Genomic DNA, 24,068 nt, shown 5'->3' with positions numbered 1-24,068 from the left:
GACAACTTCACAGAGGATCCAGGTTTCACCAGCTGAGGGTCAGACTGCTGCAACTGGACATGTGAATGGACACCTGTGAAGAGTAAGGTGGAATGGGTGTCATTGTCACCTAAGTCCATGTTTCCTTCTTAAGTTTTGAACATGGATCCACTTGCCTAAAGTTACAGACACAAAGAAGAGAATGATCCAGCTCCATTCCATGATGAGAACCTGTGTGCTCAGTGACTATGGAGAAGAAACTGATTAGATGCTATTGTTGGGTGGGGAAATCTGTGAATTTATCTCCATAGACACATGATTTGCATATTCATGAGCAGAGAATTTCTTTAAATAAGTACCTAGTCCAGATTGAGAATGATGTGGAGGACACCACGGTTAGGAAAAGTATGTTGGGGTCCAAATCCTAATTCTCTATGATAAAAGACATCCTTAACCTTTCCTTGGGTTCATATAGATGTTTTGGGTGGAACATCAGGACCTATGCTCTAAGTAGATTTCAGGCCTGAAGCAGTTGCTCTGCTTTGTGGCAAAATTGTTTGATTGACTAACAGAAGATGGTTGTGACAATGATGGTAATGACTGGAAATTTAAAATCTGATAAATTATGAGAATTTGCACCCTCCTATCAAATATAATAAGATACTATTTGCCATTCAAGAAGGATGCATACAAAAAATCTCACTGAATTTACCTAAAGGGAACATGTCTCACAAATATTTTCACATTGATATTTATGGCAGTCCTGTCCACAATAACTTATGGAAATGAAGTCCATGTCTGTCAACAGATGACTGTATGAAGAAGACATGGATTAGTGTCAGACACAAGGGGAATATTTCATGTGAAGGAACATATATTACCTTTAGGAAAAGCATTGTGACATGAAATACCTGTGTTAATTAATATCATTTCTTTAACAGTAATTCATGCCCTTATACCATTCTTCTGCACTTCTTCTTTAACATGAAAAATTCCAAAACTCAGGTACAGTCAACTTGAGGGTCTATTAAATATGTAATACAGAGTTAAATACAGATTGTATGTAGTCAACTATAATGGACAGAATGTATAATTAGGTGATTTAGGTTTTCTAGATATACAGAGATGTATTTGAGATGAATAGATATTCTTCAAACCTTTCTAAGACATTTTGGAAAATGGCATTTAAAATGGTTTAGGCTGGGACCTACCCACTCCACTGAAGCTGGTGACACTGGAGCCGCTATACAGACTCCATACTCCAGTGTCACCAGCTTCAGCTTCAGGAAAGAAGGAGACCAGTGGAGACAGAAAGACTCTACCTGCACCCACTAGAAGAAGAGATGGGTAGAAGACAGAATAAGAGCTCATTCAGCAATAAAAAGACCAATATGACTCCACCAGATTCTAGAGATCCAATGCCAGCAAGTCCTGAAAAGCACTACATAGATGAACCAGAAGTGACAGACCTTAAAAATTATTTTATGAAGGTGATTGAGACCCTCAAAGAGGAAACAAGGAAATCTATTTAATAAATAGAATAAAAAAACAAATAAAAAGGGGGAAAAGCAAACCAAAAATTTCAGAAAATAAACAAATTTCCCAAAGAATCTAAAGAGTACCAATAAAAAACAAAAAAAGTTAAGAAAACTATTCAAACATTTGAAGGATTGAAAGCTGAAATAGAAACAATAAAGAAAACACAGAATGAGGTGATGCTGGAAATAGAAAAGCTGGGTAAATAATCAGGAACTACAGATGCAAGAATCACCAATAGAATACAAGAGATAGAAGAGAGAATCTCAGGTGTTGGAGGTGCATCAGAGGATATATAGTCATCAACTAAAGAAAGTATCAAAACCAACAAATCCCTAACAGAAAATATCAAGGAAATATGGGACACCGTGAAGAAGCCAAACCTGAGAATAATAGGTATAGAATAAGGCAAAGAAATACAGCTCAAAGGCACAGAAAACATATTCAATAAAATCATAGAAGAAAACTTCCCTAACCTAAAGAATGATATGCCTATGAAAATGCAAGAATCCTACAGAACACCAAATAGGCTGGACCAGAAAAAGAAGTCACCTCACCACATAATAATCAAAATGTCAAACCTACAGAATAAAGAGTAAATATTAAGAGTAGCTAAAGAAAAAGGCCAAGTAACACATAAAGGTAGACCTATCCAAATTACACCTGACTTCTCAAAGGAAACGATGAAAGCCAGAAGATCCTGTACAGATTTCCTACAAACGCTAAGGGAAAAAAGTATGCCAGTCCCGACTACCATATCCAGCAAAGCTTTCAATTACCATAGATGGAGAAAACAAAATATTCCATGGAAAAGCCAGATATAAACAATACATATCCATGAATCCATCTCTACAGAAAGTGCTGGAAGGAAAACTTAAAACCAACGAAGATAACTACACTCAAAAAACATAGGCAATAGATAATACCACTTGACCAAACACCAAAACAAAAAGGGAGGAGAACCCACACACAAAAACTCCACCACCAATAAATCAAGCACAAACAGGAAACATCAATCAATGCTCATTAATATCCCTCAATGTCAGCGGTCTCAACTTGCCTATAAAAAGACACAGACTAGCAGAATGGATATGAAGACAGAACCCATCCTTCTGCTTCATAGTGAAACACATCTCAATGTCAAAAACAGATGTTACCTCAGAGTAAAGGGTTGGGAAAAGATTTTCCAATCAAACGGACCCAAGAAACAACTGGGTGTAGCAACACTAATATCTATAAAATTAGACGTAAAATTAAAATCAATCAAAAGAGAAGAAGAAGGACATTTCATATTCATCAAAAAAAGTCCTTCAAGATGAAGTCTCAATTTTGAACATCTATGCCCCCAAATGCAAAGGCACCCACTTTCATGAATAAAATATTACTAAAGCTCAAATCGCACATAAAATCTCACACACTAGTAGTAGGAGAATTCAACATCCCACTCTCACCACTAGACCGGACCTCCACACAGAAACTTAACAAAGAAACGAAGAACTAATAGACGTTATGACCCAACAGGGTTTAACAGACATCTATACAACATTCCACCCAAACACAAGGGATATAACTTTTTCTGGGTGCCACATGGAACCTTCTGTAAAATTGAACACATAATAGGAAACATAGCAAACATCCACAGATACAAAACAATGGAATAACCCCATTTATCTTATCAGACCACCATGCATTAAAATTATAATTCAACAATAACATAAATCGCGGAAACCCTACAAAATCATGGAAAATGAACAATGCACAATTGCACCATCTCTGGGTAAAGGAAGAAATAAACAAGAAATTAAAGACTTCCTGGAATTCAATGAGAATGAAGACACAATATACCCAAACTTATGGGACACTCTGAAAGCAGGGAGAAGAGGAAAGTTCATAAAATTAAATGCCTACATGGAGAAACTGGAGAACAGTCACACAAGAGAATTAATAGCACAGCTGAATGCTGTAGAACAAAAAGAAGCAAACTCATCCAGGAGGAGCAGACACCAGGAAATAAACAAATTGAGGCCTGAAATCAATTAAGTAGAAACCAGGAAAGCATTGCAAAGAATCAATGAAACAAAGACTTGGTTCTTTGAGAAAATGAAAATAGACAAATCTCTGTCCAAACTAACCAAAAGACTGAGAGATATCATGCTAATTAACAAAATCAGAAATGAAAATAGAGACATAACAACGGACACAGAGGAAATCCAGAGAATCATCCGGGCATACTTTGAAAATCTGTACTCCAAAAAATTCAAAAATTTAAAGGAAAATGTACAATTTCCTGGATAGATATCACTTGCCAAAACTAAATCAAGAACTGGTAAACAGACAAAACTGACCTGTAACACTTAATGAAATAGAAGCAGTCATCAAACATCTCCCAACCAAAAAATCCCAGGCCCAGATGGGTTCAGAGAAGAATTCTACCAGAAATTCAAAGAAGAGTCAATTCCAATACACCTCAAAGTATTACACACAATAGAAGCGGGAGGCTCACTACCAAACTCTTTTTATGTGGCTACAATTTCCTTGGTACCCAAGCCACATAAAGACACAACTAAGAAAGAGAACTATAGAACAACTTCCCTCATGGATATCGATGGAAAAATACTCAATAAAATACTAGCAAACCAGATTCAGGAAGATATCAGAAAAATCATCCACCATGATCAAGTAGGCTTCATCCCAGGAATACAGGGATGGTACAACATTAGAAAATCTATCAATATAATACACCATATAAACAAACTGCAAAAGGAAAACCACATGGTCTTCTTAATAGATGAAGAAAAATCCTTTGACAAATTCCAGCACCCCTTCATGATAAATGTACTGGAGAGATCAGGGATAACAGGAACATACCTGAACATAAGAGCAATATACAGTAAACAAAAAGCTAACATCGAACTAAATGAGGAGAAACTCAACACAATTCCTCTAAAATCAGGACGAAGACAAGGCCATCCACTCCATATCTTTTGAATATTTTATTTGAAGTTCTAACTAGAGCAATAAGACAACTAAAGGAGATCAAGGGGAAACAATCAGGAAAAGAAGAATTCAAGCTTTCACCATTTGCATATGATATGATAGTTTATGTAAGTGACCAAAAAACTCTGCAAGGGAACTACTAGAGCTGATAAACAGCTTCAGCAAAGTGTCAGGATAAAAGGGTAACTCAAAAAATTAAGTTTCCCGATGATATACAGATGATAAAGTGGCTGAACAAGATATCAGAGAAACATCACCCTTTACAATAGCCATAAACAGCATTAAATATCTGGGGTTAATGTTAACCAAAGAAGTGAAAGACCTCTATATCAAGAACTTTGAGACTCTAAAGAAAGAAATCAAAAAGGATACCAGAAAATGGACAAATCTCCCATGCTCTTGGATTGGTAGGATCAACATAATAAAAATGGCAATCTTGCCAAATCAGTCAACAGATTCAATGTAATCCCTATCAAAATTCCAGCACAATTCTTCACAGACCTTGAAAGAACAATAATCAAAGTTTTATGGAAAAACAAAGACCCAGAATGGACAAAACAACCCTATTAAATAAAGGATCTTCAGGAGGCATCACCATACCTGATTTCACATTCTATTACAGAGCTATAGTCATGAAAATGGCTTAGTGTTGGCACAAAAATAGACATGTAGACCAGTGGAACTGAATTGAAAACCCTGATTTTATGAACAGTTGATTTTTGACAAAGAAGCTAAAATTATACAACGGAAAAAAGAAAGCATCTTCAACAAATGGTGCTGGCATAACTGGATATTGGCATGCAGAAAACTGCAGATAGATCAATGTCTATATCCTTGCCATAACTTAAGTCCACAAGGAAGTCAACATAAATCCAACCACACTGAAACTCTTAGAAAAAAAGTAAGAGATACTCTTTAATGAATTGGTACAGAGACGGCTACCTGAATATAACACCAGTAACACAGACAATGAGATCAACAATTAACAAATGGGACCTCCTGATACTAAGAAGCTTCTGTAAGGCAAAGGGCACAGTCAACATGACAAAAAGGCAGTCCACAGAATGGGAAAAGATATTCAGTAACCCCACATCTGACTGAAGGCTGATCTCCAAATTTTTCAAAGAACTCAAGAAGCAAGTCTCCAAAACACCAAAGGATGCAATTATGTTTATTGCAGAATTATTTGTAATTGCAAGGACCTGGAAGCAACCTAGGTGCCCTTCAAGTGAATAGTGGATTGAAAAAATGTGGTACTTTTACACAGTGGAGTACTACTCAGCAGAAAAAAATGGAATCTTTAAATTTACAAGTAAATGGATGGCACTAGAAGTAACCTTCCTGAGTGAGGTCACGCAGTCACAAAAAGACAAATATCGTATGTGCTCACTCATATATGGATTTTAGACATGGATCAGGACACTGCAAGTCTTCATTTCCACTGACAGTGAGTCTGGGAAACATGAAAGTACCTAAGAGAGATATGCATGGAGCCCCAAGAAAAAGAATGAGGCATTATCCTCTGAAGAGTTTAGTAACATGGTGAGAGATAGGTGGTGAGTGGGAGCTGGGAAGAAGAGAGTGGGAGAAGAGGAAGAGGGAATAGGTCATACGGTATCAAGAAGTTTGAGTGAGGGGTAGGGTAGGGGGAGAACAGGATGAGAAATACCATAATAGAGTGAGTCATAGGTTAGAAGAGTGATCTGGCACCAGTGAGACCTCCAGTGATCTACAGGGATGACACCAACTGGCAAGCTAAGCAATAGTAGAGAAACCAACTTAAGTGCCCATTCCTGATATTGAACTAGATGTCTACCATATATGCCATCCTAGAACCTTCATGCAGTGACTTATGAAAGCAGAGGCAAACACCCACAGTTATGAACTGAACTGAACCCATGGAATACAGTCACAGAGAGAGAGGAGCGTTGAGAAAATTGGCAAAGAATGGGCTGGAAAAACCAGCAGAGACAGCTGATCTGAACAAGGGGGAGCTCTTGGACTCCAGACCGAAAGCTGGGAGGCCAGCATGGGACTGACCCAGACCCCCTGAATATGAGAGTCAGTGAGGAGGCCTGGGAAACCTATGGGGCCCTGGGCAGTAGATCAGTGTTTATCTCTGTCATACAAACAGCCTTCATGTGTCCATAACACAAAGTGGGATGCTCTCTCAGCCTGGACTCTTAGGGGAGTTCCTGGACCCTGCCCTGAGAGAAATGAGAGATTCTGGATATCCCCTATGTGCAAGTAAGTTTGGATAGTTTGGGAGGCTGTGGGAATGGGGTGAGGGTGTGGGAGGAGGGGAGGAAGAGTGAACTGAGATTGATATGTGAAACAAGCTATTAAAGTAATAAAAAATGCTAATAAAAGAAAAAATGGTTTAGGTTTTTTCTTGACAAGGAGAAATGTCTGCTGCTGGCAGCACCAATCTACATCTGAATCGATGATGTGTATTGAAGAAAACTCATTATGGAATTTACTTTCAATATGGTAAAATTAGACATTTGGGCAAGAAACTGTTCTTTCCTGACTGTTTTACTATTGCTGTATAAAGTGGATATGCAAGACCCACAGGAATGTGACTGCTAAATTTGCAAGACAAGACGGACAGTCCTGAAGCGTACTTGCTTCATGGAACAGTTTGCCAGACATTCTTTAGGACACAGAAAAGTGAATGTTTAAAATTTCCTGCTTCACAGAGAAGTCTGCCAGAAACCTTATGGCCTATGACTTGAAGATGGATGCGCCAGCATTTCAAAAGAACTTTAGGTGATTGTCCAGGTAGTGAGATGTCTCTGTCAATTCTAGTGTTTATATATTATCATTCTATTCTTTGATGGAGTTGAAGACAGTCATAATTATAGCTTTTTTATTTACAATAAATTTAAGCAACATATAACTCTTTAGGCTCTAACAAATAGGATGTGTGATAGAACACTTTCTTTAAATATTATTAAATGTTAATGAACTAAATATTTTGACTATTGTTCTTCCTTAATAACTTCTATTATATATAACTTGACGATATTACATTTAAAACTTTTCATTTTCTTTAGACAGAAAAGAGTAGATTGGAGAAGTCCGTCTGGATATGTGTTTGTCTGATTGGTTAATAAATAAAGCTCTGTAGGCAAATAGAGAAGCAAGATAGGTGGGGATAGGAAAGGTGGAGGATTCTGGGAAATGTAGGCACAGTCAGTCACCATTAGTACATGAGAGAATAAGAGGTTCAGGCCCTTTCTCTGGTAATAGAAGACCACGTGGAAATATTCATATTAATGTTTCTGGGTTAAAAATTATGTCAGAGCTAGCCTACATAGCAAACAGCAAACAGCTTCACAATTAATAAAGCATCCTGCATGTTCATTTAGGACCGATATGGCCTGGGACCATGCTTGCAGAAAGAATGCTCATTATACTATACATCTTGTTTGAAACTGCATATTATTCTGTATGTATATGCAATGCATTTTTCCTGCTCAAAATGGTTCTTAAATAATGTCTAAAATGTGTATGTGCAATATTATTTAACAAAGAATTTTTACTCTTCAGTTTGGAGTCTCATCACAGTAGATACATCGTGTGTATGACATGGTCTCTGCAGTTATTTGAGGTTAGGATAGGAAATCTTAGGGTCTCAGAAGACTCCCTCACTCTCTCACCTACTAAATTTGTCTTTCCTGGTTAAAGTTGGGTGTACAGCACCCCCTGTTGGTCCTGAGCATTCTCACATTGAGGTGGTTTCTGAGTACACAGGGAACCTGCTCACTCAGTCAGCTGCAGTGTAACACAAGGCAATGTCTTCAGTGGTACAGGGAGGACTGATCCTTGAATATTGTCCACTGACACACTGAGGGACTTCTCAGTGACAGCTGCAAACTTGCTACTGATAGCTGATCCTGATGAGAGAATTTCGGTTGAAAGGAGGTCTCAGTGTTTTATTGGAGAAGAAAAATGTGTCCTGATTGCTTTTTGTTTGTTTCTATTAATTAAAGTTGAAATCTCAAAATTACATTCATGCCTTTGACTCACACCTGCCTTATCATCCTCTTTTTTTAATTTTTATTAAAATAAATTATGTATTACAAACATGCATGCATGCTTCACATGTCAACCCCAGCTACAGCTTCCACCGCTCCTCACTTGTCCCTTCACCAGCCCTCCCCCAGTGCCCCAACCAATGCCCCCATCATTCCCCAGTGAGGGCGAGGCCCTCCTTGGGAGGATCTCAGGAGTCTGCCATTTCATCCAAGGCAGGGCCTAGGCCCTTCCCCATGAGTCAAGGCAGAGAGAGCAACCCTCCATGTGGAATGGGCTCCCAAATTTCATTCGTATGCCATGGCAAATACTGATCTAATATCCAAGGACCCAGAGACTTCTGAGGCCTCCTCACTGACGCTGCATTCATGGAGTCTGGATCAGTCCCCTCTTGGCCTCTCAGCCATCAGTCTGGGGTTCAAGAGCTCCCCCTTGTCCAGTCAGCTGTCTTTGTGGGTTTCACCAGCACGGTCTTGGCCCCTTTGCTCATCACACTTCCATCTCTGGCACTGTGTTCCAGGGGTTTCAGTTCAGTGTTTAGCTGTGGGTATCTGTCTCTGCTTTCATTAGTCACTGGATGAAGGTTCTACGATGGCATATAAGGTAGTCATCAACCTTATAATCAGGGTGAGGCTATTAATGTAGTCTCTCTGCTATTGCTTAGTTTGCCAATTGGTGTTATCCTTGTAGATCACTGGAAATGTCACTAGTGCCAGCTCTCTCCTCAAAAATACAATGACTCCATCTATTATAGTGTCTCTCATCCTGCTCTCCTCTCTTCTTTCCTCGACTCAACCTTCCTGTCCCCCATGCCTCTTCTCCCCCTCTCTTTATCCTGGTTCCTTCTACCCTACCCCCTGATGGTCCCAATCTGCTCAGGATATCTCGCCTTATTACACTTATCTGGGGCATCATGCATATCTCTTGGGAGCCTCCTTGTTTCGCAGACTCACTCGCACTGAGATTGTACGCAGACACTCCCCTGATTCATGTCTAAAATCTATATATGAGTGAGTACATACCTTGTTTGTCTTTTTGTGACAGGGAATTACATTCAGTCGTGGGCTAGGAGGAGAAGGATCTCCTGTACTCTGGTCATTCCCTACCCACTCCAGTTGGAGGAAGAGATGATAGTGCTTTAAGCAGACATTCCTGTGTCAAGCAGTATTTTATATTTAGCACAGATTTGCATAATCTCTAACATATAATTTGCCAAGTGGATTTATGCCTGCCACAATGCATTCAGCAAAGATTTCACCCATGAAAGGATATTAAATCTGTACTCTTTATGTAGGGATGTACAATACAGCGGTATACAAAATTAGCATTATGAGATAAAGAGATATCACAATCCGTCAAACACTTGAGACCACCAAGTAACCTTCATCTCTATGCTCATTGTTTCTCACACATTTATTGAAAACCAAATACTCTATAATATGAGGATGACCAGCACGTGTCCAATGCTCTGAAAGTGTTGATCCTTTATCAATGTAGGTCCATGTCCTGTAAAGACTTGATACTGTAGAGTTGGCTACTTGAACTGGGAAAGCAAAAAATATTGTACCACTGACTAATGTATAATATCAGACCCAGCCTCAGTTGGCATGGACATACATTCAGTTGATAAATGTGATCTGTGAAAAGTAATTTAATGCTGTATGTGGCCAACTTATAGGAAACATGCAGTGCATTCTGATATAAATATGTATTTAATTCTAAGATACAGGAACTTCTGCTGGACCACATGGCCAGAGTCAACAACAAACCTTGAGATCACTTATGACTTAGTACTATGAAAGGAGTTTTTATTTGCCCAGATATTGGTGATTTATTTTATTCTCAGCTCTTGTTGTGAAAGTTCGCCTTACTCAAAATCCAGGTATATTTTCATCATAATTCATAATCATCATTTTCCATTTTATTGTTCCATTAAAGAAAAAACATTTCAATGGAGGCTGTCATTGGCCAAGATTTTATCAGCATATGGTGTACTCTAGAGGATTCTAAGACAACACCACTTTATATTTAGATATCCTGTACAAAGTTGACAAAAGCAATATAGGTCTTTGAGGTGGATACAGACAAATGCACATTCAGATTGCTTATTTCTGAGTGAGTCTGCAGGCTGAGCTTCCCTCTTCTCTCAGTCCTAGGGCAGCATCCTATTCCTCCAGGGATTCTGACACACTCAGGAAGTAGTTGTAACATTGTGTACCAACAGTAGTAGATGGAAGAGTCCTCAGATGTCAGGCTGCTGAGCTCCATGTAGACTGTGCTGTAGGATATGGTTGCAGTCAGTTTGGCCTTCTCCTGGAACTTCTGATTGTAGCCAGTGTCACCATTTTCAGGATCGATAACTCCAATCCATTCCAGGCCCTGTCCAGTCTTCTGTTTCACCCAGTTTATAGCATACTCAGTGAAGGTGTAGTCTAAAGCCTTGCAGGACAAATTTTCTGAGGCCCCAGGTTTCACTAGCTGAGGACCAGACTGTTGCATCTAGACGTGGGAGTGGACACCAATGGAGAAAATGGAAGAGTGTATATTTTTGTCTCCTCAGTCCCTGTTCCTTTTTCAGAATTGTAAGTGAAAAGCCATTTACTGGTAGTTACTGACACGAGGAAGAAAATAATCCAGCTCCATCCCATGGTGAGAACCTCTGTGCTCAGTGACTGTGGAGAGGACACTGATCATATGTTTTTGGTATTGACATCCCTGATTTATCAGCATAGAGTCAAGGAATTTTCATATTCATGAGCAGGGTACTTGTTGGATAAAGACCTAGTCCTGATGGAGAAAAAGATAGAGGACACATGGACCAGGCAGCAGGATGCAAAGGTCCCAGTAATAATCCTCTCTGAGGATTTGCATAGCACTCTTCTTCTCTGAGATCTCTGATGATGCTGAGCACATAACAAATCTCAGCAGATTTCAGGCCTGAGAGAGTGGATCCACTATATGACAAGATTATCAGATTTATGTACACATGGTTGCTGTAATGATGACTATAGAGATGGGAAATTTTAAAGGTGTTGTGTTTGAAATTCACAGCCTTTCCAAGATACTGTATAATAAGAAATTCTTTAAAATGTCAAAATGTAGATATATTTCAGAATTATTTGCTTAACAAAGATCATTGCAGCAAAATCACAATAAGTATATTTTAGGAAGAAACTTCATATTTGTCAACAGAGTATCTCATCAAGAAACATGTTTATATAAACAACACAACAGAAATTTTCATCTACAAGAAAAATATAACCTATATCAGTTATAGAAAAATTGATACAACTAGAGATAAAGGTATTATTTAAGAACATTTCAGAAATCAGGCATTAAATGAGACTCTCATTAGTATATTTTAGATATTGCATGCTTACATTCAACTATTAATATAAATGGATGAAGAAGCATAACTGAAAGTGAAATTGTCTAGTAGAATGGAGGTAAAGTAGGAGGGGAAGAAAAGGAAGGGGAGAGATTGTGGGGAAAAATAATTCAGAGTATGAAATACATGAGTATGAAAATTCTAAAACTATGTAAAATTGTTATTTTTACATCTCATGTGTTATATCCTTTGATATTTCATTCAGTTATAAAATACATGGTGCATATATGCACTATGCGCCCCTGGTTGCTCTTTGGACATTCCTGTAAGTCTCTGTCCTTCTTCATGACTCCTTTTGTTTCATTAACTAAAAACACATTGATCCAATCATTGCTATCTATTTACCCAGAAATACCCAGAAAACTTACAAAGGAAATTAATTATATTTTCCACATCAGTTATCAATGTCAATAGATTTGTTTGCTTGATGTGGTTCCTCAGGATTTTCTCTCCATCCATTTAACAGCTTAAAAATTTGTGATGCTATCTCTATTGGTATTAACAGAGGAGACATGCACCAACGTCTATTTATAATCCTCAGAGGACAACTTTTGGAATTCAGTTCTTGTATCCTGTCCTGTATGTCCAAGCAATCAAACCTATGTTGCTTACTTGCCAGTAGACACTTTTACCTGCTCAGCTACTTCAATGGCTCTCACAAAACTAAATGAACTCAATGGAATTTTAAAACGATTGCTCTCATATTACCTTGTGCATTTTTATTTCACTTTTTTGCTTGTATATGAGGAATAGAGACTTGTGTTTTTTGGAATTAGTGCATGGTGATGTGTAATGGTATTTACTGTTTTATTTTTGTTTGGTGTCAATTCACTCCTTAAAATATTTTGTCTGTTTGGCTTTTTATCCTGAAAAGAGAATGACGGGGTTTAAAGCTGGGTAGAAGAGGATAAATGAAAGTTCGAAGAGGAGAAGGTGGAGAAGATTTAATGATGAGAATACATTGTCTAAAATTTTTCAAAAAATTGCAAACTGAAAATGTAAATGGAATAAAGTAAAGAATGAAATATAAACAAATGAAAAGTTTAACAAAGTATCTTTACTGTGTTTGAGCATGAAAACATCACATGTCAACAATAGCAGGTGCAGGTCAACTGGTAGACTCAAGAAAGGAAACCACAGAGGATACAGAGTCCCCTCCACATCAACCTCATCTCCCTACTTGGATTCTTGGATTCATTTTGCCCCCTTCTGGTTCTGATCTGTCCTGCAGGTTGGTTTGTAATTGCTTACAATGAAGCTGCAGGGTCTCCCTTGAGCAGTAACACATCCCTGAAACTTCAGAGCTCACAGAGCTCAGCTGCAGGAATAAATTGCTTTGTTGACTGGGAGATGCTTACATGATGTTGCAGAGATGAATTTCATGTTGTGCCAATATTACTGTCAATATCCTCCTCAAAGCCAGGCTCCTCCAGGATTCAGTAGGACCCAGCTTAGGCAGTTGCCAATATAATAAAATGACAACAGCATAGAGCAGAGTCTTTGATTACTTCATCAGGCTGTACCTGGAGCAGAGCACCTGAGCTTAGAGACACACAGTACATCCTTAGCTCAGCTGTAGCCCCTGTATTAATGCATGAATTTCTGATGCATTCTGATAGAGGAGTCAAGACAATGAGAAGGCAGCACCTTGGTACACACAGATCAGTTAATAATCCTACAAATGTATTACAATAAGAAGAAAGTAGAAATCAAGCAAATTTACACTGTAATTCAATCTACTACATGTCTTCAGGTTTGGGGAGGAGAGGATATTGGTTTAACAGTATTCTTCATGGATGGAATTCCATGTATTGAGACAGCTCTCTCCCACACTCTCACTCTTACCCCCTGTGTCTATCTGTCTCTCTCTCTCTCTGTCTGTCTATCTCTTCTTCTGTTTCCTCTTTCTCTTCCCTATTCCATGTCCACTGTCCTCTTATTCATGGACAGGACATGTATTAATAAATTTCTCCAGGAATTGAATGTTTGCGTTCATAAATACTGGATTTGGAAGGTGCTCTCAGTAATGAGAAAAGCAATATAACTGTGTATAATATGGTTTCCAATTCAGTGTAAATGTCTAAAATTGTCGCACCTGCTGTGCGGCCTGCATCCGAGAATGTAGCGAGGTGGTCGGGATAGATGACACAGAGCCTGGTCGGTTGCTTTAAGAAAAACTTTATGCTTCCCAAGTCAGCTTAGGAGGAGACTCCAAGTCTGCTTAGGAGAGAGAAGAAGTCTCTCCAAGAAAAAACGCTTCCCCTTTTTAAGGACTTCTGCCATCCATCTACATACAATTCTTTCCAGACTTCTCACCCTCCTGGCTGGTGGTTTAATCTCCGGCCCCAGAATCGGGGAGACACAGCAGGGGAACAGGAAGAGGCATCTAGTCGTAGGGGGTGTCAAAGTCATGGTTTTTCAGTGAGTGAGCCCTTATCTGAGCCCTATCAAAAGCTTTATAGCACTGAATTGTTTTCAGTAAACATTACACAGCTGCCCGCTCCCAGGCCGAAGGGGAAGTGGGTTTCTGCTCAAGGTCTGGTGTCCCCACATAAAATGTAGCTACACATATTAAAACAAAAATATATCCTACAGAGAATCAGCTGACACCTGTTTGTTTTTCTCTGACTTCAATTTCATCAAATAGATTAACCTAATGTAGGAGAGAAGCAGGTGGAGCCAGTCGGTTCATGGCTTCTCTTCTATCTACAACAATGTCTCAGAATGTAATAATGTTGGCAATGAAATCTGCACAGGATGTTGGAATCACCTTTGTGCACAATTTTCTTCTCAGCTTCTTCTACCATTTACTTCCTAGGGAATGGTGACTGGTGGATCTACAGCACAGCCTGATAATTTGGAAAATCTAGTATTATAAGTTTGTCTATGAACTCTCCGCACAGTGCCCAAACTGTGGCTCTTCCTTCTTTCACAATTGTCTACTGTTCTTTTGAGTAGAAATTCCAAGGATGAATGTTGAGCTGTTCTTCAATGCTTTTCCAGGTCCATGAAAACCAGTCTTTTGTTTGGTGTTGCTGGATATAGCTGTAGCAGTGACCACTGATGATGTACTAAATGAATAGACAGCACAACTGATGGTCAGTGTTTACAAGCATTCTACCAGTTAAAGAAAATCCAATCACCCTGCAGAACAAAGGTGACCAGCATGTATCCAAAGGCCTTTGACTATAGACGATGTATGAGTACAGGTCCATGTTCTATAAAGGCTTGAGAATGTGGGGCAGGTTACTGACACTGTGAAGCAAGTAAATATGGGGCCAGGGAATGAAGTACCATCTCAGAATCTACATACATTGATTTGATAAATTATTTAGTGAAAAGTAATATAATAAGATTCTTGAAAAACTTACAAGAATTATACTTAAAATGGAAGTGCATTTTGATACATATCTCACAATCTGAGAGATTAGAAATTCTACTGGACCACATATTCATAGTTAATTATACCTATCATGTCATGAAAAGTTTCAGACTATTGAAATATTTCTCCTAGATGTTATTATTTGTCTTTACTGAGCAGATTCATATTTTAGTTTATTTAAAGATATACCAACAAAGGTCCCAGTCTCAGAGAATCCAGAAATATATTTATAAAAATGCAATTTTCATTTTATTCTTTTATTAATGAAGAAACCTGTCAATAGAGGTGGTCACTGATTAAAAGATTGTCACTGTATGGAGCAAAATAGGACATTCTAAATCATTATCTCGTTATGGAGAGTTGTAATTTTGAGAAGTTGGTAGGACTGTGTGCAGTGACATACAAAGGGACACTCAGATTGTTTATTTCCGAGAAAGTCTTCTTGTTGATCTTCTCTGACATGCTTCCTGCCACTCCAGGGTTTCTGACACACTCAGGATATAGTTGCAGCACTGTGTGTATCTTGTACAGTAATAGACTGCAGTGTCCTCAAATGTCAGACTGCTGAGCTCCATGTAGGCTGTGCTGGAGGACTTTTCTGCATTCAACGTGGCCTTGCCCTTGAACTTCTCTGCATAGCCAGTATTACCATTATTAGGATTAAAATATCCAATCCACTCCAGGCCCTGTCCAGGCTTCTGCTTCACCCAGTTAATGTTGTATTCAGTGAATATGTATCCTGAAGTCTTGCACGACAACTTCGTTGAGGACCCTGGTTTAACAAGCTGAGGATTAGACTGCTGCAGCTGGACCTGGGAGTGGACACCTGTGGAGAGAAAGGCAGAGTGAGTATCATTGTCAGCTCAGTCCCTATTTCCTCCTTATGTTTTGAACTTGGATAACGTTACCTGAAATTACTGACATGAGGAAGAGGATGATCCAGCTCAATCCCATGGTGAGGACCTGTGTGCTGAATGACTGTGGAGAGGACACTGATCATATGTTGTTGCTGGGTTTGGACATCTTTGTATTTACTTACATAGAATCACATGATTTGAATATTTATGAGCTTAGAATTTGTTTAAATATGTACCCAGTACAGTTTGAGGAGCAGGTAAAGGACAATTAGCTCAGGCAAAGGATTCTGAGACCAAAATCCTAATCCTGTCAGAGGAAAGATATCCTTACCCTTTTCCCTCAGGTTCATACAGATGTTGTTTGAACATTAGTATCTAAGCTTCATTAGATTTCAGGCCTGAGGACGTTGCTCTGGTTTATGACAACACTGTTATATTTATTTATATAAATTGCTTGCGAGTATGATGGTAATGACTGGGAATTTCAAAATCTGATACATTTTGAGAAATTATACCCTCTTTTAAAAATATAAGGAATTAATATTTGCCATTCAAGAAGTTTACATAAAAAAATCTCACTGAATTAACCTAAAAGGAACATACTTCAGAAATACTTGCACATTGATGTTTATTGCAACACTATCTACAATAATTCATGGAAATGAACTCCATGTCTGTAAGCAGAGAACTGCATGAGGAAGACATGGTGATATGTGTGACAGTATGGGAATATTTCATGTGAAATAATAAGTATCTTATATAACCTTTGGGAAAGTGCATTAATTAATACCACCTCTGAGATAGCTGTATTAATTAATACCATCTCTGAAACACAGACTTTATATGAGACTCTAAACTTTTTTAAGTATAGAATAGGCACACAGAAGTTTATGTATGAAAATTTCTAACAACTTGTAAGTGAAACTGTCCAGCAGAATACAGCATAAATCAGGAGTGTCAAGAATAGTAGAAAACATAAACTGTAAGCGAAGTGAAGTTGTTCACTCAATATTCTCAGATATTCCAGAAGTTGGCACAGTGGGCAGAAGATGTTGGAAAGAGGTAGCCACAGGCCCCTGCTATCATAGATATTAACACATTTTCTTATACATTTTGATGTTTTTTAAACAGCAAAGAGATGTTTGTGGTTTGCCTGACTTTGAACAACTTGCCCATTGACTTACATTTACACATTGACCAACTTGTGGATTAGTGTGATTATGACTGAGTATATGGAAAGAAGTTTAAGTGAACTCCTGATTTCATTAAAGACAGATTCAAATAAAATTCATATTTGTGGGGAGACACCTCCAAATTTTAGAAACTTTGGCAGATAAACATGTCAATATTTTTCAAATCACCATGATCCATGATCAATATACTCAGGTGGAAACCCTGGAAAGAGAAATAAATTCCAGAATGGTGAGGGTTACTGAAGCACTGAACCCTTAGACTGGGACAGGGTGTAAGGGCTGCACTAGCACTTTGGTACATTTTCAGACGTTGATCAACATTAAACTGATTTTGGTCTATGATTAAATCATGTATCTCTAATTTATAGAATATCTGACATTGTCTCCATGGGATTTGAAGATCATCACACATATCCTCATCAAAAGGAATAATACTTGTAATGGATGAAACGGTGGTAAAGTCATCAAGCAGAGGGTCAGATATTCAAACACCGCGGGGTCCGAATGTATAGAAGGCAGGCAACAGATTTTTCTGAAGACAGAGCTTAATTTCTAACCAGGAAAACAAATGTTGTTTTTCAGATGACTTGTTCATGGAGAACATACAAGTGTGGTGCTCTGTTTGAATTCTGCGATATTTGCTGGAGTGGGTATAGATGATTTTTGCTAATATTTTCGGTGTACTGGAAATATTTCTGGTTCCAAGACAAAAAATCCTTTGAGGATAAGAGTAGATTATGCAGTACAAAAATTAAAACATGGCAAATTAATCCAATAAAATCTTATATGAATATAAATTAACTCTCCATGTCAATAAGAACTTAAAAGTGGAAAATATTATTGTAGATTTCTATCAGAGTAACTCATGAAATCAGACAATTTTTCTGAACTACTTCATAACATTCAAAATTCCAGAATTCAGATATAGTCCAATTTAGAGCATATTTAATATATATTCAATCAGCACTGTGGGCATGTCTCAGTTTTCCTGTTCATTACCATGACATGTGAGGTGAAAAGCACTTTAGAGAGAACATGTTTTAGATAAATTATAACTAATTCTTCCTTCAGAAACTGCTGAGCACTTGGATTGAAAATGATAGTATTGTTATGTGATTCATGTGAGAAGAGCATGTTATCTCTTGATAATATGACTCATGGGATTTAAGATATGCATGCAGCAGAACAGCAAACAAACTGATGTAGGCCACATGTATTCATGCATGAGTTTCAGAGACAATCAAATATAGGAGTCAACAGAAAGAATACAAGTAACTGTGGTACTCACAGACAAGTTAACAATTCAAGAATAACATATTAACATTGATAATTACTTAAAAGTCAAGTCAATTTGACCTGTGACTCAATATATTTCCCATACTGCACTTGATGTATTTAAGTGACTTAAAGCAGATAGAAGTTAACTTTGTAAAGGTGAGCATTGGTAGAGCATAGAGCTCCTTAGACACCTGTATCTCTCTCTGTTTACAATTCCAAGTTCAGGATCCTCTTATTCCTGGAGAGATAATTTGTTAGTAAAGGATGGCAGGGCTTAATATTTTCACAATGAAAGATTCATTTGGAAGGTGCTTCCAGGAATGAGAGAAACCAAGATCACTCACATGATTTTGTATGTGTGTCTGTTTAAATATCTGATGCATAACTACTCATATTAAATCAAATATTTGCGCTACTGAAAGTCAGGGTATTCCTTAAGCTTTGTTATACCTTAAGGACCATGACTCAGTTATGCTTAACATTACCAGAGAGAAGCAGCTTGAACCAGTCAATTGCATGGCTTCTCTTCTTTCATTTGTAACAAAAGGTATGATGTCCTGGGGACTTTTAGTTCATAGGGCAGCACACACTTAGAAAACTCCTTAAAGAAGAAATAGCCCCATAATTCAGTGAGCTCAATGGGCTTATGCTGGAATTACATCTTTTTATACTCTGTTCTGGGTAGCGTCTATAATAAGGATAAATTTCATACTACATTATGGTGTACTGCTGATGCCTCTCATGAGTAAAAATGTACAGGCATCATTGCCTGCTTCATCTGTGTGGGTTCCCAGAGACATCCTCATTCATAATGGAATTCTTTCACAAAATTCTGGACTCTGAGAGACAGTGGAGAGATGGTGTGTGTGTCTTCTCCTAAGGTAGACTAATGTGTCATAATATGTGGTGAGTTGGTGCAATGCATGCGAAACTGTGTAGGGTTGTCATTGAAAAACATGTATACATTGATTTCTGGCACACCCATTCACTACCCTTTTGATATTTCTCCCTTCTCTGCCTGAACACTCTTTTATTTATCATACATGCCCAGCAGTTTCTTCCATTCCTGTGATATGTGGGATGCTGCTGAACCACTGAATGTACTGAGTGCCACATTCATGTGATTCCATGACACATGGAAATGCCTTAGTGCCCTTAGTGGTCAGATATCTCAAATGAAAAAAGAACACTTTGCATGTGTTACTGGAGTTGCCTGGGATGTCTGCTCTGCAAGTTGTGTTTGGAGGTAATTACAAATGATATCTACTTTCCTTTCCTCAATAACATGATGGGTCATTATTGTGAGGAGATCATATCTCCTGATGTAACAAATCGACAGTACAAACCAAGGAAAAGGTCTGTGATAGTTTATTAGACTTAGACCCAATCTTTACTTTCTTATGGATGGATTACCTTATGAAAAATCAATCACTGAAAATCATCAAAAATGTATAATCCTATGAGAACACTGATAAGAAAAAGTTTCCACATTTATGGGCATCTATAAAAATTAAATGAATTGCTTATGAAGCTCTATAATTCCCAAAAAATCATAGAATCAAATATAGGGTACAGTTACTACCTGTATGCTGCCTAGAGACTTCACTTAAAGAAGACATTATATACTTTGCCTAGGGGAGGCATAATAGTTGGAAATACAGGATTTGGAAAATTCTAAGATTCAGCAATTAAAGAAGTAACCAGTGCCGAGCGATGGTGGTGCACGCCTTTAATCCCAGCACTCGGGAGGCAGAGGCAGGCGGATCTCTGTGAGTTCGAGGCCGGGCTGGACCGATAGCCTCCAAAACAATACAGAGAATCCCTGTCTCGTAAAAACCAAAAAAAAGAAGTAACCAGATATTTCTTCATTGAAAGTGAACTCTGTTCTGAAATCCCAGACTCTCAATGTTCTCAGAAGGGCCAGTGTCATAAAAGAAGGACAGTAATGTGGCATACATAAACTCTGGTGTCATAAGAAGTCGCCATTGATGATGCCATGTCTAACCAACTGATACTCAAAGTTTCTTCATATTCATTTATAATCATCACTAGGTTGGAAGCCTGAGGCCCCTTGCATGAAAGATAAGATAATAAGGCTCTTACTTTAGAATTCTCAAACAGTTAACTGAATAGTCATTCTGTTAAATTCTTGCAGTCATATTAACTACTGCTGTTACTGTAGACACAGAATATATTCATTTCTGCATGAGGAACTTCAAATTTTTTCAATATGTTGATCAATCCCCATTTTGCAGTTGAAAGAAGACAGGGAAATGCTTAGTAAACTCACTGTTATTTAGTGTACTACTTTTAATTCAACATCATTTGCATAGATTTTGATTAGAATTGTGGAAGAGGATTCACACTTGCAAAAATATATACCTTGGATGATACTGTCCATAAATTGATAGATTTGAGATTTCTTATGGAGAATAACTCTGTGTTGGAGGAACAGGCAGAACAAGTAACTGTTCTTAGGTACATTTCTCAATTGCAAACCCCAGATATCCCAGGTGCCACTTGTCTTCTTGTTTCTCATTGCTTGGATATTTATTCAAACTGAATAGCCTTCCAAGATGCACTGATACCTGCGGCAACCATGTATTCCAAACACTATAGGAGATGGGTTTTTGTCACGGAGGGTCAGTGATCTGTAATGGGTTGTGATCACAGGGCAGGATATAGATACAAGGGAAGACAGATTGTGGAGTTGGTGATCAACGGTTAATCTGTGACCCTACCCCTCTGATCACATGGATACAAACTGGGATGATGAACCCATTTGTTAATAATAATTCAATATGAATTATAGATATCTCCTGAGAATCAGATTGATATATTAGGGGATCAAACACTTCTGCTCCAAGATATTGATGTAATCATAGATATATGTGCTTACATTGGCAACAGCATGGGGATATATGGATCAACTTTACCAGTTTAAAACTTCCTGCTCTCTGCTTCTTGCATTCAGGATGAGTAGGGACATTCTTTGTGCAAAGATAATTAATTCTTACTCCTGTTTTTACATTCATCAACATCTAACCACAATTTTGAGAAAGTCTTCATGTTGTTCTTCTCTGTTATCTTAGCCCCAAGGGAGCTTCCTCTTTCTTTAGAGTTTTTGACACACACTAGATGTGTGTTGTGACACTGTGTCTTGCACAGTAATAGGTGGCAGAGTCCTCAGATGTCAGGCTTCTGAGCTCCATGTAGGCTGTGTTCAACATTGTGTCTGCAGTCAGTGTGACTCTGTCCTCAAAGGTCTGTCCATAGTTTGTTCTACCAATGCTTGGGAGTATGTTTCCAATCCACTCAAGCCCATGTCCAGGCTTCTGCCTCACCCAACTCATATAGGAAATGGGGAAGATATTTGAGTCAAAATCCTTGCAGGTCACTTTTAGTGAAGCTCCAGGAGTCTTCAGTTCAAATGCAGACTGCTGCAGATGAGCCTGAGAATGGACTCCTGTGAAGGAGAAACAGCATGGATGCAAATCTAGCTTCAGTCTCTTTCTCCCCCTCAGGCCTAAGACTGAAGATCCACTTACCTGTATGTGCTGCCACCAGGTAGAGTATGATCCAGCTCCAGTCCATGCTGAAAACCTGTGTTCTTAGGGACTTGGGGCAAAAGGATAATAATGTGTTGCTGTAGAGCATGAGGACATATTTTATTTACAACAGGATACTGTAATTTGCATATTCATGAGGGAGGGTAGTAAGTAGATGAAACCTTGTCCTCTGTGAGATATATCAGGAAGAGGATATCTTTGCTATGCAGTATAGTTAGGAGGTTTGAGATTCAAATCTTTTTGAGGAAATGCAATTCATGCTCCATCCTGTCACTTGTGTACACAGAGTCCTTCCATCCCACTGAGAATCAGTTCAAAGCATATAGGTTCATTAAAGCAGAACTACCATTTAATGATTCAAGGGACACCTAAGTCATATATGTGATGATGAGAAGGTCCACTGAGATCATCCTATTCCAATAAGACAAAAGCACAGAACACTGAAGACTGCTGTCTTTGATATCATAATCAGTGAATCACAGGACTATGAACACATCTGATACCAACTTGCTTACCTTTGATCACTTTTTACCAAAATGTTTCTCAGGGTCCTGTGACCCACATATCCTTATTGTAGGAGAAAGGATCCAGGCAAAGAAACACACTGTAATGTATTTTCTTCCAACCAACTGCTGGGGTACTGTTGCTGCTTTCATTCCCAAATAACACACAGGACAATATATCAATTAGGAAGCTGTAGGACATTTGGTATTGTTTCTCATTGCTAGCTGTAACTTAGTTAATAATCCATAATCACTAACATACATTTTTATAAGGACTTATCATTCTGATAGCACCAGACTTGTGTCCATTCCTCCAGGAATCACATGGTGCTGACTCACCCTTCACCACATTGCCCAGAATCCTCACAGACTCCTACTCTACAACTTACAACAGTTGCAGAAACTGTCTCAAAAGAGACCAAACACACAATGCTGAGTGTGGGCTGAGGTGCTGAACCCTTAGGGAAGGATGGACAATGACAGCTGCACTAAATTTGGCTTCCTTTTCCAGGGGCTGTCATCATTACAGGGACTTTGGATATATGATTAAATTTTCTTTCTTGAAAATGGAGAATATCTGATATTGTCTCCAATAGATACGAAGGTCTCAAACACATCGTCATCAAAGTCGGGCAGTAGGAAAAGTCCACAAGAAGAAAAAGATCCTGAAATGGATTGCACAAAAATGAAATTTCAATGTTTAAACACAGAGATAAGAGGGGCAGAGAAGCAAGGACTGCTGCTTCTTGAAAATGGGAAAGGGAGCCAGCAGACTCTTCTGAAGAGAAAGCTCCATTTACAACCAGTAACAGTGATTGCACTTCAGATACTTTTTACATGGAGGGAATAAAAGTATTATAGTCTGTCATAAGTCTGTGATATCAGCTGCAGTAGACATGAACATTTTCTCTCAATCCATCTAATGTATGCACAGAAATCCTAGGTCTGAACTTAAAAACGTGCAGACATTTGTGCACTATAGAGTCCAAAAATTAAATACATTAATTTAATCCAACAAGAATTTATATAAATATAGATGGTAAGCACTGTGCCAATGAGAGATCAAAATATGAAGATAATACTCTAAAATTGGAGCAGATTGACCCATCCATCAGAACATTTCACTGAACTGCTTTACAACTTTGAAAATACCATGCCTGGGACATGTCACCATTAATCTTGGGAATCTCCACAGTAAGCTGAAATTCTATAAAGCCAACACTGGAGGGGGTTCTTAACCCATAATGAAATGTTCTGGGAGTAAATCTAAACACAAGGACAGTTACAGTACTTACACTCAGGAAATCACACCAGACTGAAGGACTCTGATCTTTTAAACACAAGAAAA

General features: G+C 38.3%; 2 gene segments (V, D, J or C); both read right to left on the bottom strand.

Moving 5' to 3' along the window:
* Positions 1-15,742: 15,742 nt before the first annotated feature.
* On the bottom strand, positions 15,743-16,342 carry LOC121139538. The segment is given in 2 exon segments: positions 15,743-16,146; positions 16,229-16,342. Coding segments are annotated over 2 exon segments (450 nt in total).
* A 5,440-nt stretch (positions 16,343-21,782) lies between these two features.
* On the bottom strand, positions 21,783-22,242 carry LOC121139537. The segment is given in 2 exon segments: positions 21,783-22,114; positions 22,197-22,242. Coding segments are annotated over 2 exon segments (378 nt in total).
* Between the last annotated feature and the right edge of the window lie 1,826 nt (positions 22,243-24,068).

This window comes from Mesocricetus auratus, unplaced genomic scaffold, assembly GCF_017639785.1.
Source record: "Mesocricetus auratus isolate SY011 unplaced genomic scaffold, BCM_Maur_2.0 Super-Scaffold_15014, whole genome shotgun sequence".
Taxonomy (NCBI): domain Eukaryota; kingdom Metazoa; phylum Chordata; class Mammalia; order Rodentia; family Cricetidae; genus Mesocricetus; species Mesocricetus auratus.
This window is presented reverse-complemented; position numbering and strand designations above follow the sequence as displayed.